The 15,654-nt window shown below is 42.1% G+C and overlaps 1 protein-coding gene across 1 annotated transcript in view; it reads left to right on the top strand.

Moving 5' to 3' along the window:
* Window positions 1-15,654, top strand: part of CHFR (checkpoint with forkhead and ring finger domains) — a gene marked incomplete at its 5' end in the record, with an annotated part of 992,863 nt that overhangs the window by 28,257 nt on the left and 948,952 nt on the right. Inside the window, 1 exon segment of the mRNA XM_044068718.1 lies at window positions 8,047-8,241. Coding sequence (XP_043924653.1) covers window positions 8,047-8,241 — 195 coding nt within the window.

Below are 15,654 nucleotides of genomic sequence, written 5' to 3'. Positions count from 1 at the left end.
TCGCAAACCTCTACTGTCTATATTATAAACAAATATATGAACAGCATTCAATATCTTTTTAACGTGCACCACACAGAGGTCAGATACTGATGCAGTTGTATTTGCCATTGTACATGTTAAGATGAAATCTTTCAATACTTATGTGGCATTGTTTTGGAATTAATTCAAATATGAGCAAGCAATATTGGATGCCTAGAGGCGTCAGTAGGTTGTAACTGCAGAAACACCTGGAGTCGTTACCAGGCTGTAATGAGTTAATGATGTGCTTATTTGAAGTTTGGCTTTAAAGAGCTCTACTGTGTTTTCCATTCTGATGTGTGCTGTGATGTAATTCCAGGGAGTCGGTCCCAGTTTGGAGAAATTCTTTCGCAAGTTGCTGTTTTCAGTCCTGGTGAGAATCAGAGCTTCATCATAGGTTTCCCTTAGGTTGTATGTTTGTTGTTTAATCAGCAATTTATTTTTTTAATAGTGGGAATTGGCCGAGTTTGATTAGCTTGAATAACTGAGCCTCATCTAGTAAACTTACTCAGTTTTGTACTGGTAGTCAATTGAATCTCTCCATCAGAGTGCAGTGATGTGTGTTATTGCCTTCCAGATGGACAAAAAGACAGATTTTGTTCACTGTAGTCCAGATGTTATAGATGATGTCGTCAGAGTGGAAAGAAATTAAGGGGAGGCTGTATTCTAGTTGAGTAATACATTTCTGGCCAGAATATCTTGCTGAGGGTAGAAGAAGGTGAGATAAATCTGTAGCACACTTTAGCTGCCTAAGAACTTTTACAGATTTGTATGAGTGTTGTGTGAATGCAAGTGGCAGATCAAAAATTAATCCTACATCCATTCATTCTTTAACTTGTGGTAGGTGACTTTCATAGCTATCATTAATTTGTATTGGTGTAAGTTTTTTGCAGCTTTTTAGTTGTGGAAAACTGCTTAATAACAAGACGATCACTTAATCAGTAGTCTTATTTTGGTGCGTCCAGTTTGTGAAACTATTCTCCTATATCTTTAAAGCTTTCCACCGTAATCACCTCATATGGTTTGAGAAGAATAATAATAGGTTAACCCTGAAATGTCCCCTTTACAGCATAACTGCTGGAGTAAAGGTTTTTACCAAATTGGGTTCAGCTGCTGGGACAGTCTTTTTACATTAAGCGGCAGTAACAGACTTTCACATCCTTTCAAAATGAAGATTTCCTTTTTAAAATATATGAATGGAACAGTTTTAACGTGGGATAGACAACTTATGCCTTAACTTGTTTACTATCTAGTATTGTCTGCTCTATTTTACAACTGTGGAGTAATAACAAACCAAGCCTTGGTGTGTAAAGTCTGTAATCTAGTGTAGTCATTACCCATGCATTGTCATGTGTTGCTATTTTACTTAATTTGTCATCCTCTGATGCTATGTTTTTGAACTCTGATGATCATCATTTTGATCACTGTTGCAGTAGAATGTTACGTGGGGTTGTATCCTACCAACGATATAATAGCTGGCCAGCTTCCAAAGCTTCAGGGCACATTCCGCACACCCAAACTGTCAAACAGCTCGAACTGAGGTGAATAAAAGACAAGTTTGGGCATGAAGACCCCCAGAGCTGTACTGCTGCCAAAGAGTGCACTCCTGTGAGCCCTTCAACTGTCTGCTTGTGCTCTTCTTCATAGATGAGTTCTGTTTGCGAAAAAAAAAAAATTCAGTTTTCTTAATAATATTGTTTTATTATTTTCCTCATCAGAAAAGTTATTTTAAAGCTAGGAGTATTGTGTTGTAATGGACTGTCCTTGATATTGTAACATACTTTTAAAAGGAGCACTTGTTTTTTTCTGTCAGTTTAAAAGTTGTGTAAACCAACTGAAAACATATTTTCTGTGAGAAATTGTTTAATTTTCCTTTGTGGAATTGACATAGTGTTGTAAAGTGCTTTTTACTGTCTTTTTTGCTTTACAAAAAAGTAACTTTTGTGCACTGGTAGTTTTACTGGCAGTTGCTGCTTGTCTTAGGTTCAAAGGTGTTTACTAGGCTAACGACCATAAGGGCATTTTTAAGCCTAGCCATGCATCCCAAATCTCTGACAAGTTCTGGTACCCTTGATAAGTGTAAGGAGCAGCTTGGGAGATGAAACATTTACAAGCAGGGACCTGGGAAATGAACCATTTACAGGTTGCCTGTGTCTATTAGAGACATAGGTGCCAAGCCAGAGATGAATTTCCTGTTCCCCATCCAGTTGACCAAGTTGCACTCAAATTGGGTTAGGGAGGAACTCTGCTTCACATGGATGGGGAGCCTGTTCCAGAGACAGGGTAGTCTCTGGAATACATACCTGTCTCTGGAACAGGTATGCATTCCAAGGTAGTCTCTGGAATGCATACCTCTCTCTCCACCAGATCCTATTTATATCACAGGCAAGGTTTATCTTTAGATTGGGTAATTCTGGTGCTGTTCATTTTGTGGATATGCTGGAGGTTCATCAGTGGGGTCTGACAATGCCCTATATGCAAGGCATAGATCTCCCCTCAACATCCTGTAGGAGACTGAATACACGGATTGGGCCTTGAGCCGGTCTGCATAGGACATTTTAGTTAATGCCCTGTATTCTTTTAGTGAGGAACCTCTGTGAACGTTCCATACCAAAGGGGGCATTGCACTCAATGATAGGTCTGATGAATACCAAATACAGTGGAACAAGGACTTCCTTGGACCAAGATGCCATACCTTTGTTTATAAGTTTCGCAACATAGAATGATTTCCTCACTACTGTATACACGTGATGGTCAAAGGCTAGATTACTATTTGGGTGTGTCCCCAAGTCCCTGACTGCTGGGCCAGCTGTATGGGGTATGTTGTCAATATGATAGTTACCAGGGGTGGATAATTTCCAGAAGGATACTGTGTGCGTTTCTTGGCATTTAGTTTCAGTCCATGGCTCTGACACTAGTTGTTTGTCTGTGTCCGCCCCTCCTGGAGAACATCTTTGACAATGTGTGATTCAGTGACAGCTCCTAATTTGCAATCATCTGCGAATTTAGTCAGCCAGAGACCACTGACATTGGCCTTGACTTCAGAGAAGTAAATGCCAAAAAGGAGAGGTCCAAGGACCGATCCCTGAGGGACTCCCATTTGTGACTGGCCTATTTCTAGAGGTGGACTCCCCAATTCTAACTTTCTGGGTCCTGTCTGTGAGCCATTTGGTTATCCACTGGTTGGCATATGGGTTTTGTACGCAACGTCCTAAGTTTGTCAACAATGCCCAACTGAGATATTGTGTCAAATGCTTTGGTAGGCCGAGGTAAGCAGTGTGAACCATTTTGCCCTCAACCGTTGCTTTGGTGATCTTCTCAAAGAAGTCCACCAGGTTGAATAGGCATGACTTGCCCTTGATGAAACCAAACTGGGTTGTGTCCTGTGTCTGTAGGTTTACTGTATCATTATCGATCATTTCCATAACTTTGCATATAAGACTAGTGAGACTTATGGTTCTGTAGTTTCCAGGATCTGTAGATGTCTCACTTTTTTACAAATGGATGACTGTTGCTGTTCTCAGTTCATGAGGCATGAAGCCTGATCGGAGACAACAGATAAATAGCAATTCCAGAGAGCCTAATAGGTCATGTTTCATGCTGTTTAGAAGGCATCCTGGGATATTGTCTAGGCCATTGATATAGTGTTCTTGGCCTTAGAGAGAGCATTAAGTTACCTGTTCTTTAGTGAGAGCAGGGGGAGTTATATTTGATGGTATTTCCTGAGGGAAGGTTGAAGGGGAGAGAAGGGGTAAAGTTGGAGCTGAATTTGTCAGCCAGTAGGTTTGCTGTATCTTCTGGCTCAGTATAGGTGGCTTCATTTGCAGTAAGCTCTGCATGCAATTGTGTATTGCCTTTGAGGTTGCGGACATAACTAAAGAAGGCCTTGTGGTTGTCCTTGTTGTGGGAGTCCAAATTTACATCAAATTTGGCTCTGGTAGACTTTTTGTCCTCTGAATTCTTTGTTTAGTAGAGAGTACTTTTATCCTGCTGGGTGCTGCACAGCCTAATTTTTGCCATTATTTACTTCCTTCTATTATACAGCCTATTAATTTTGTGATTCTACCAGGGTGGCTTGTTTTTGGGAGGTTGTTTTATCTGCAGTCTCATCTTCCAAGGAAAAATCTGCTTTAAATAATTTAGTGACCTGTGCAATAGAAGAAACTTCTCAGTTTGAAGTGTGTATGTATGAATTTGTTGATACTTCTTTCAAGGCGATGGCCACTGGTACTGTTTTAAGAATTATGTGGCTGCGTTTTCAGAACCTCCCTGATTATGATAAAAATCAGATTTTAAATTCTTCCTTGGATAGACATTTCGTGTTTGACACCTATGCTACAGAGGTGATCAAAAAGTGTGATGAAAGAGGCAAGCTGATCCATGGAATCACTTTAAGATTTTTCAGCCCTCTTTTTCCAAATTGTCTAAGGGATTTTCTACCCCTTCATCCAGTTTTGCAAAAACAGATTAAACAGTCTCAGCAACATTTGGGTACACAACCATTTAAGAGGAAATGGCAAGGGGGTTCCAAAGAGAAGTCTCAAACCTCCTAAAAACAAAGTCAGTCCTGTGGGTCTGAATGACTGTTCAAGAGACCTCGTGACACCCTCCCAGCCTGGTCCCTTTTTTTTCCAAAAAATATGAATCTCCATTTTTCTGTTTGGTAACAGATTGTGTCAGACAAATGGGTTCTGAAAATCAGTCATCATGGTCACAGAATACAGTAGAAGTAAATACGTCCTTTCCCAGGGGTTATTTCTCATCCCCCACATCAGACTCTTTTGTTTCTACCTGTTCTTAATATTGTCCCTAATCATCCAGACTTCAAGCATTTCTTAATGTGATCCTGATACATAAAACCTTATCAGTTCCTTGCCTTACCCTTTGGACTATCCACTTCACCAAGAGTGTTCTTAGTGTCTAGCTCCATTTATAGCTCATACAGGTTACAGGATATACATTTGTTTCCATATTTAGACAATTTGCACATCTTTGCAGAGTCTTTTCCAAAGTGTTTGGAATTTCTCTGTTGGGTAAGAGATCTCTTACATAAGCTAGGATTCCAAGAAAACATTCAAAAATCTTTTTTTGACTCCCTCACACAGGACTGTGTTCCTAGGGTGTCAACTAGACACCTCAGTTCAAAGAGCTTTTCTTCCACAAGAAAACATTAGATGTTTATTTAGAGCAATTCTAAGCTTTTCCACTCGGAATTTGGTCACTGTGAGGGGATACCTGAGGATTTTGGGTCTCATGGTAGCTATGATTCTCATGATACCCTTGGTAAGACCCCCCATGAGAAAGATAGAGTAGTATCTGAAAACCTTTTGGTCCAGGCATCAACAGCCTTTATCTTTTCAAATCCCAGTGCTGGGGTTTGTCAGAAAAGAGATCTTTTGGGGACAGATAGCTAGTCTCGTCTGTCTCCCTGCTTCAAAGCAGTCAGTCACCACAGATGTCTCTGACTTGGCTTGGGGAGAAGTTTCAGGATGACTGAGTGCAGGGGGTGTGGGACACCAAGGACCAGATGTAAGCACATAAATATCAAGGAGATTCTTGCCCTGATCAAGGCACTCAACTCCCTGAACCATCTTTGGTCTTAGTGCCTCTTCAGTTGGTTTTAGACAATACCACAATCATGGTACATCAACAAGAAAGGGGGAACGAGGTAGTACCCCCCTTTGCAGACTGACTATGTTCGCTTGAGATATAGCTTCACAGCACAATCTCACTGTACTGGCATCCTATATTCTGTCAGAGCAAAATGTGGTAGACAAGCTGAACAGAACTAGGGCACACCCTTACGAATAGAAATTAGATCAGGGGTGTTCCAATATTTGATACATCTGTGGGGAATTCCTCAAGTATAGACTTCTTTGCCTTCTCTTTGAACAATCAACTGTCAGGATTCTGTTTCAGGAATGTATGCAAGAAGGCCTGGAAGACGGATGCCTTTTATTTTTTTTTTTGGACCAGAATGTTCCTGTATACTTTCCACTAATATCCAGGGTATTTCTAAAGATTTAGAAGGAATCCCCAAGATCAATGTGGTGACTCCGTTCTGCCCTAGGCAGTTGTGGTTCTCTCTCCTTTTGAAAATGGTCAGAGGCAATTACCACAAGCTTTCTTGCAGACTGCATGTAGTCACACAATAACAGGGATATTTGATAAACTCTGACATAAATTTTCTTCAGTTGACTGCTGGATGACTGTGTCTTAATTCCTTTTAGGCACTTGTTTACTGAGGATGTGCAGCACATACTAGTGGAGGCAAGAAAGCCTGCTACTAGCATATGGAAAAGGTTTTCTGGTTGGTGCCAACAACATAACTAGCACCCATTCTGGGCTAGTTGTTTTCTAGTTTTACAGTATTTGTGTGAGTTACTTGTATCAATGGCCTTTCTTATTACTCTGTCAAGATTAATTTATCCACCATTTCAGCACATCTGCCCGTGAACCTCCTCTTTCAAGGCAGTTTCATGCAAAACATTTTTTGAGACAGGTTTTGCATAAGTGGCTTCCAAGTAAACTGGTGGCCCTTCCTTGGGATTTTAATTTTCTGTTAGAGAAGCTAACACGTGCTCCATTTAACTAGCTAATATCCCTGGCTTTGAGGTTCTTAACATGGAAAACTGTTTTACTGATTGCTCTGACCTCTGCAAGAAGGGTATCTGAGTTGCAAGCTGTTATGGTGAGCCAGCCTTATCTCATTTTCCATAGGCACACAGTTTCTTTGAGAACTAATCCTTTTATGTCTAAAGTGGTATCCAAGTTTACTTTAAGCAAAACATTCAGCTCACTGTTTTATTTCGTGAACCTAAAAATAAAGAAGGAAGGATCCTCCATACCTTGGATGTCCTCAGACAACTCTGGCACTATATTGACAGAACTAAATCTATCAGATCTTTGGATCAGTTGCCTATTTCTTGTGAAGGTAAGAAGGGACAACCTGTGTCAAAACAGACTATTTTCAAATGCTTCTCTAAGGGGATTTCCTTTAGTTATATTCACCATAACAAATCAGTTCCAAACAGAGTCAAGGCCCACTCTATCTGGGCCTTGGCTTCATCTATTGCTTTTTGGAAAGGGTTGGATTCTAGAAATACTCTAGAAGCTCCTACTTGGCCCTCTGTATGTATTTTTACAAAGTAGTATAAGCTCGATTCCTTCTCTAGGTCCAGATAAAGCTTTGCTAGGTCCATTCTCCAGGGGCTCATGGACTCATCTCCTTCCACCTCCCAAATGTAGTCAGCTTGGTAATCTACCCATATAGCTAAGGCTACTACATCAGTGATAAGTATGATCAACATAGAATTGTGTAAGATGAACTTACTATAACAGTAGATGTTTGAACGATCACTGCAGTCGTAGCTACTTCTTCCCTCCACCCCCCTTGTTTCTGGTGCGTTTTTTATGCCAGGATGTGTACATTTTTTTTTTGTTCCTAACATTGTCCTTTCAGGGCTCAGCCTCCCTCTTTCTGCCTTGCAGGAAAACTGTGTAGGTCTTCATACCCAAACCTGTCTTTTAATCAGCTCAGCTTGAGTTGCGTGACAGTTTGGGCATGTGGAAGGTGCTCTGAAGCTTTGGAAACTGGCCGGCTGTTGTATCTGTCGCAGGATATAACCCTATATAGCTAAGGCTACTGCAGCATTGATCATTCGAACATCTACTATTATGATAAGTTCAACTTGTGCAACTATATTTTACCTTTATGACTAATGCTGTTATATTCTATATATTCATGTTTTATTCTAATTATTATTATTTTTTATCTAACTACTCATGAAGTTCAGTTCATGATTAATAAGGGCCTTGTGGTCAGTCCGCCTAACCAGTTAACAAGTGGTTAAATGAAAGAAAATGGCCTTTTACTCTTGAGTATAGCTTTCTGCTCAGCTTTAGTACAAATTAGAGGTATAACAAAAATGAAATTCTTTTTGTTAGATGTTCCAAATATATGTAATTAACTTTTTGATTTGGTAAATGTTAGAAGCTTATCTTTACTGGTTTTTTTTCACCAACTAGATGGAGGAACACCTTGCTGTAAAGCTGGAAATACCTCAAGTGTGGAAAAAAGTGTTGATGCAGATCTTGCCCAAGAAGGTAGTTTGGTGCCTTTTCCTGAGGAATCTGAATCGTGGGCATCGGATCTGGACTTGTATAACTCGGCCTCTCCCCCTGCCAGACAGTCGGTTTCTGAAGTAGATGATTCTGAGCTGGGTATGTTATTGTGTTTTCCTTGGAGCAAATCTTAGTTGTAAACTCTGTTTTGGAATAAAAATAAGCTGAATATTCATGCTCAGTGAAATATTTTCTTCACTAGGAAATGTTTTTTGTGTCATTTGCTAGCACCTTAAATGACCTTCAGATTACCAAACCCCTCCTATTGTCTGTTACTATCTTAGAATCATTTATCATTATTTCTCTCCATTCATAGCCCCCCAACCTTTCATTTCTGTGAAGTCCTTACTTAACAGTGAGATGGATGAAGAAAGTTGTTTTATTATCCATTTGTAAGTTGTCTTATTTTTTAAATATATATTGGTGTCCTCTTGACTACTGTGCATTGGTGTGTAGTGGCTCTTTCGCTATGAAGATGTGTTACTTTTCTACAACCCTTTGCAAATGTAGAAAATCTGGAATGTCTTTCAGATCTGTGTATGTGGTGATCCTGATGCAGGCAGCTACCACCTTCTTGTGTTAATTAAATGCCCCCTTTTTTCCTTTTTTCCATAACATGTCCCTGCTATTTTCACTTATACTGCTGAAAGACGAGAAACCCAGGTCTATAACTTGTGTTCTACATGTTAACTGTCTGTCTGTATAGCAGTACTATTATTAATCTGTTCCCAGTTTTCTTTCCTTCAGAATCTTTTTATGGGCTTTTATACCTCTGTAGAAGTCTAGCAGTGTCTAATACCAACACTTTTTGCATTGACTGACCGAATGAAGTTACTTCAACTCTCTCACCCCCCCAAAAAAATCAATCCTTCCTTCCTTTCTTGTAAACTGCATATGTCCATGATCTCACATTTTTTGTTGTATTCTAGGCAACACCCACTCCTTCTCCATTCACATATACTGCAGATCCACAGAGCTCACCCTAGAAATATCCCTAGGCTGAGACTGAAATAGGTCTCATGGAATCAGTGATGTTCATTGTGTTACCCTGCTGCAGTCATCACACTTGGGTTATCCTGTCGTCAGGCGGTCCCGCAGTCGGCCGGAATTCCAAAGTCTTGGTCCGGCGTCGGTTGCTGTCGCTTCTTCCCTGACGTCAATGCGCCAGGGGTATATATATTGCATCCAACGCCATTTTCTTCAGTCTTTCTTGCCGCACGGTGCCTGAACTAGAAGCAGTTCGCAAGTGCCAGTCGGCCGACTCCTGAGATTTTCAAAGTCAAATTTCAGATCCGAAGTCTTCAATAAAGCTAAGTACCCCATTGGGGAAACTTTTTCTTGCCTCAGACCGACGTCAGAAAAAGTTAACAATTGTATTTCTTGTGGGAAGCAATTACCTCATAAGGATTTTCATTCTTACTGCATACCTTGCCTAGGCCCAGACCACGACGTCACTGGTTGTCGTTTTTGTGCTAGGTTTAATAAGTGTACTATAAAAAGACACTTTGATTTTGCACGACACTACTTCGGTAGAAAATTTAACTACACTATGCCGTCGGAGCAACCGACTACCGGCGTGCACAAAAAATGCAAGGATAAGGACAGGCAGCCTAGACCCAAGCCAGACTCCGAGGCCTCGGCTGGTCCGGTCTCCGGTTCACCGGTCTTCAGTGAGGCTCCGACGCAGCCCCTGACTACCGCCGATCTGGAACCAGAGACCACTTCGGAACTTTTGGCGGAAAGTACTAGGCCGACGCAGCCATTTTGTTTAGCCCCTTCCAACGACACTACTGAAAAAGATGTCGGTGCTGCAAAAACATCTTTGGTTTCTGAAGGCATCTTCAGACTGACGACGCTCACCATAAAAACGTATCCTAAGACGAAGACTCCTATTAAACCTAAAAAGACTGCACTTCAGTCTCCAGTTCAAGGCCCCATGCCTAAGAAACAGATGCTCAAAATGGCTGAGGATTTGATCTCTTTAATCAGGGGTTCCCAACCCCCACCCGACAAAAGGCCTAGACAAGAGGAAGAATATGCCTCCTCTGAACAAGTGTCTATTTCCTCAGGCTCCACTAAGGACCAAGATTACTCCTTCTCCCCTTATGAAGATTCTGATGCTGAGGATTCTATTCCCTCACCTTCTCCTCCTGAAGACTACTCCTTTGGGGAAACTTTACACACTATGAGGGAACATTTTCACTGGGAAGGTCAGGACTACTCTGACTCAAAGAAAAGGCTCAGAGTGTTTCTTTTACTCCCCCAGCACAGACCACTTGCCATCCCCCCAGTTTTAGACATTGTGGATGATGTTTACTTAGAATCCAGTTTGAACCCAGATACTCTGCCTCCTGCTCCGGCCAAACCTGACAGATACTATAGAGTGCCTGATTCCCACAAATTTCTTTATAAAAGCCCTGTTGCTGATCCAGAGACTATCTCCCAGGGTCCCAAAGGGGCTAAGGCTTCTATGGCAAAAAACCCTGTACCCTCTGAAAGGGACACCAGAGCACTAGACAGGTGGGGGAAAAAGGTTTACACCTCAGCCACTCTAGCTATGAGGGCACTAAATTGCCAATTCCACATGCTAAAATATCAGCAATTTCTAATGTCTCAGTTAAAACAAAAAATGAGCACACTCCCTCAACAGTCTGAATTGAAAGAAATGCAGGATCTGTTGCATGCAACTGAACAGGTGGGCAAACATACTTTACAATGTGGGTTTGATTCTTTGGAGGCTTCCTGCAGAGCAGCTGTCACTGGGTCTGTTATACGTAGGCATGCTTGGTTAAAGGAACAAACTCTGCCTGATCATGTTAAAGCAAAGCTTCTAGATGCTCCCTTACAGCAGGATGTTCTTTTTGGAGTTTAAGCAGAAGAAGTCTTAATGAAAATGGAGGATAAGGCAAAATCTATGCAGACAGTCAAATATTTCCTACAGGTACAGCCCCCTCGCTTCAGCAGAAATTGGCCAACAAAAAATTGGTCCTTTCCAGCTACTGACAGACCACAGAGGGGTAAATACAGACGTCCAAGAGGCAGAGGGCAACCACAAGCCCAGTACAAACCTCGCCAATGGTGCACTGCAACACAGAAGGAAGGAGAAGACAGGTCCCAAACTACCAGAAGGCAAACTCAATGACTTGCACTTCATCTGGCCAAGCAACACTCTCTTGGCAGCCCCCCTTGGGAGGAAAACTCGCACTTTTTTCAGACAACTGGCTCATTGTCACAAAGGACAAATGGGTCCTAGACATAATTTCACAAGGATACAGATTCTATTTTCACACCTTGCCAATGAAAAGAGGAATGCCAAACCTGCCACAAAATCAATGGGCAGAGGCACAAAAATGAATTACAGCTCTCATGGACATGAGAGCCATTCAACTGGTACCTGCTCGAGAGCAAGGTCAAGGATTTTACTCGAGACTCTTTCTAGTTCCCAGAAAGGACAATGCCTGGAGACCAATTCTGGACCTTTTAATTCTAAACACCTTCATACAAGTACCCAAATTCAAGATGCTAACACTACAGCAGCTTCTTCCCATGTTGGGCAAGAAAGCATGACTAGTAACATTGGACCTCAAGGAGGCATACCTGCATGTCCCTAGCAGACAAAGTTGCAGAAGATACCTCCATTTCATTGCAGGTTCACCCATTACCAATTCTCTGCACTGCCCTTTGGCTTATCTACTGCGCCCAGGGTCTTCACAAAATGCCTGGCACCAGTAATTGCATACTGCAGACAAAGAGGAATTCAAATATACCCATACCTGGACGATTGCCTCATCCAAGCAGAAAGCAAGGACATCCTCTTACAACATCTGGCTTCTTCTAAGTTGCCTGGGGTACACAGTAAACAAAAAGAAATCAAAACTAGTACCCTCACAAAATATGACATTCCTGGGTGCCAGCTTGAATACAATGGCCCAGAAGGCTTATCTGACGCCAGACAAACAACTACAACTGACTCAATATTTCAAAACAATGGCAACAAAGACCCAACTACCTGCAAGAAAAATTCTGCAGGCCTTGGACTTCATGGCATCTTGAATACCACTAATACCATTCGCAAAGCTGCATATGAGGAAATTACAGTGGTACCTAAAAAGCGTTTGGTCTCAACACAGCCACAGCTTGGACACAATGATATCTCTTATTCCCTGCCTACAACAGGAGTTTCTATGGTGGTCACAGGCATGTCACCTCAACAAGGGTCAGCCTTTCACCTTGCCCCCAGCCAGGCAAACTATGACAACAGATGCATCAGATTACGCCTGAGGGGCACACATGGCAGGACAGTGCGTTCAAGGCGTATGGACTGCAGATCAAAGGAATCTGCACATCAATCAAAAAGAGATGCTAGCTGTACAGAATACTCTGACAGCCTTCAAGAAACCTATTACATCCAGGACAACTTACAATAAGGACGGACAACACCACAGTAATGTGGTACATAAACAAACAGGGGGGTACACACTCCTACCTTCTATGTAGGCAAGCAATGACCTTGTGGAACACAGCTCTGGCTTACCAAGTTCAGTTACAAGCTCAATTCCTGCCAGGAAATAAGAACACATTGGCAGATGACCTCAGCAGAAACATCATGGATCCCCATGAGTGGAAACTGGATCCACAAGTATTTGCAATGATAACTCAAAAATGGGGCCTTCCAGACATAGACCTGTTTGCCAGTCCTCAAAACTATCAACTAACAAAATTTTTTACAAGGACACTTCACCATCAAGCTTGGAAAGTGGACGCACTGTCATTCAGTTGAAAAAACCTGACAGTATATGCCTTCCCTCCATTGCCTCTCCTCACAAAGGTGCTTCTGAAAGTCAGAAAAGAGAGACCACGACTGATACTCATAGCCCCAGACTGGCCACGCCAGCACTGGTACCCACTATTGAGGAATATGGCCCAGGGCCCACCTTGGATTTTACCACAAATTGCCCATTTGCTCACACAGCAAAACAATCAAATTCTTCACAGCCAGCTCAAAACCTTAAATCTGGCTGCATTGCAAATCACCTAAGCATCCAGCCAGCTCCTCTTTCCCAAGCAGTTATGGATGTTATTCTGGAAGCTAGGAGGCCCAGCACCAGGAAGGCCTATTCGGACAAATGGAAAAGGTTTTGTGCCTGGAACCAAGCTAAAGGCCAAAACACACTTCAGCCTCACATGCCTCAGATTCTACAGTATTTAACTGAGATGTTACACAAAGGACTTTCTTTTTCTTCCATTAAAATCCATGCATCAGCTATTTCAGCCCACTACAATACGGATCCACCCTTATTTTCGCATCCACGTTTAAGGCAGTTCCTCAGAGGGGCAAAAAACATTAGGCCCCCCAGGAGAGCACCTACACCAACATGGGACCTCAACTTTGTTCTGGAAAAACATATGCTACCTCTCTTTGAACCAGCTTTCTCTGCAGATCTACAGTTCCTATCATGGAAGACTGCCCTGCTGCTAGCAATAACTTCAGCTAGAAGAGTCTCAGAGCTGCAGGCACTAATGGCAGTGGAACCTTTCCTCATTTTCCATCAGGACAGAGTTTCTCTACGAACTAATCCTTCCTTCATGCCTAAGGTGGTTTCCAGTGTGGCTTTAAATCAAACCATCCACTTACCCACCTTCTTCCCAAATCCACAGAACAAAGGAGAAAGACTCCTGCATTCCTTGGACATTCACAGGCAACTTCGTTACTACTTGGATAAAACTAAGGTTTTCAGAAAATCCGACCAGTTCTTTGTATCCTATGCTACAGCTTCACAAGGGAAGGCTATATCAAAACAAACCATTTCCAAATGGATAGGACATTGCATTCTATTTTGCTATACCCATCATGGAAAACCAGTTCCTGCTACCATTAGGCTCCACTCTACCAGGGCAACAGCTACATCTACAGCCTTCCTCAGGGGGGTTTCAACCAAGGAGATTTTGGAAGCTGTAACTTGGAGTTCAGTACACACCTTTACCAAACACTATCACTTACCACTCTACTCTAAGACTAGGGCTGGCTTCGCCACTGCAGTTCTGTAGGGCCTTCTAGCCTCCTCTAACCCTCTATAACTCCTCCACCCATCCTTAGCTTTGGGATTCTACCCAAGTGTGATGACTGCAGCAGGGTAACACGATGAACATAGTACAGTTTTTTGTACCTACCATAAATATAGATGTTCGAGTGTACACCCTGCTGCAGTCCAGGTTACCCTCCCTCCATCCCCTCTGATCTAACTGGCTACATCTCTACAATACCTTCCTGATGTATTTGCTTATAGCTGGAGGGATTTTGTGTTTGTGCAAATATTATTTAATTTGGTACTAATTACTGACCACCTTTTTGGGGGCACCTGACATCTGGGGCAAGAAAAACTGAAGAAAATGGCGTTGGATGCAATATATATACCCCTGGCGCATGGACGTCAGGGAAGAAGCGACAGCAACCGACGCCGGACCAAGACTTTGGAATTCCGGCCGACTGCGGGACTGCCTGACGACAGGATAACCCAAGTGTGATGACTGCAGCAAGGTGTACACTCGAACATCTACATTTATGGTAGGTACAAAAACTGTACTTTCTTGCCCAATTAACAATTTCAAAATAAAATGCAAGTCATCAAGGAAGCTGGCATAAACCCACAAAATCTACTGGTCTGTTTTCACATACAGAAGTATAGGTGACCTATAGTTAGGCATACAGACCCCACACTCAAGTAGACTGGATGAGAACAGGGTGACTTTAAGCTACTTGTCTGCCACCAGGATCTGTGATGTTCCAAGGGCCCTATGGTCCTTTTAAACCAGCCAGATATGACTATGATTTATTGATGACCCATGTGGGAGTGAATGAACTGAGGTGGTCTACCCAGAGAATTATGCTGAGAGACATGATAGAACTTATTTGCACATATTAGAGGCAGGAAAGACACTGATCTTGGCTTTACCAAAAATTATGCCTGGATAAAAAGGCAAGATGTTGTGCTATAACAGGTTAGTAGTTGGTGTCTTTCTAAAGAGATATCCAGCATGTGTAAGCCTGTGATGATATGGTAGATAAGGCTTCCTGTTTTGCCAGGGATGGCTTACACCTGTCATACAAGGACTTCCACATTCTGGCTAAAGCCTTTGTTGTCCCCATAGTGCATTTTTAGGCAGAGTCACCGTATTGAATATTCCTAAGTAGAAACTCAAACTCAAATTTGGGCAAGATCAATTGTGGCAATACTCAATGGTAAGAGTCTAAATAGCAAGATGCCAAAATTGGAAGTCCTTCTGCAACTCAAACACATTCATATTTGTGTAGTTAACAAGATGTGGTTTTACTGCAATGACAGCAGTGCCTCTATGTCCTGGTTTTATTGCCTATCATGTCCTCAGACCCTTGGGCCAAGGGGAATTCCCCAGATACTTGTTAGGGGAGGGGGTCCCTGGTTTCCTTATTGAAGTAGGGCAAGGGTTTGAATCCCCTAAATTTGTTAGGGCTGATGTTGCTTTGAAAAAGAA

Source organism: Protopterus annectens, chromosome 4.part0, assembly GCF_019279795.1.
Source record: "Protopterus annectens isolate FY-2018-M chromosome 4.part0, PAN1.0, whole genome shotgun sequence".
Taxonomy (NCBI): domain Eukaryota; kingdom Metazoa; phylum Chordata; order Ceratodontiformes; family Protopteridae; genus Protopterus; species Protopterus annectens.
Note: the sequence above shows the minus strand (reverse complement) of the source record. Positions and strands in the feature narration are given on the sequence as shown.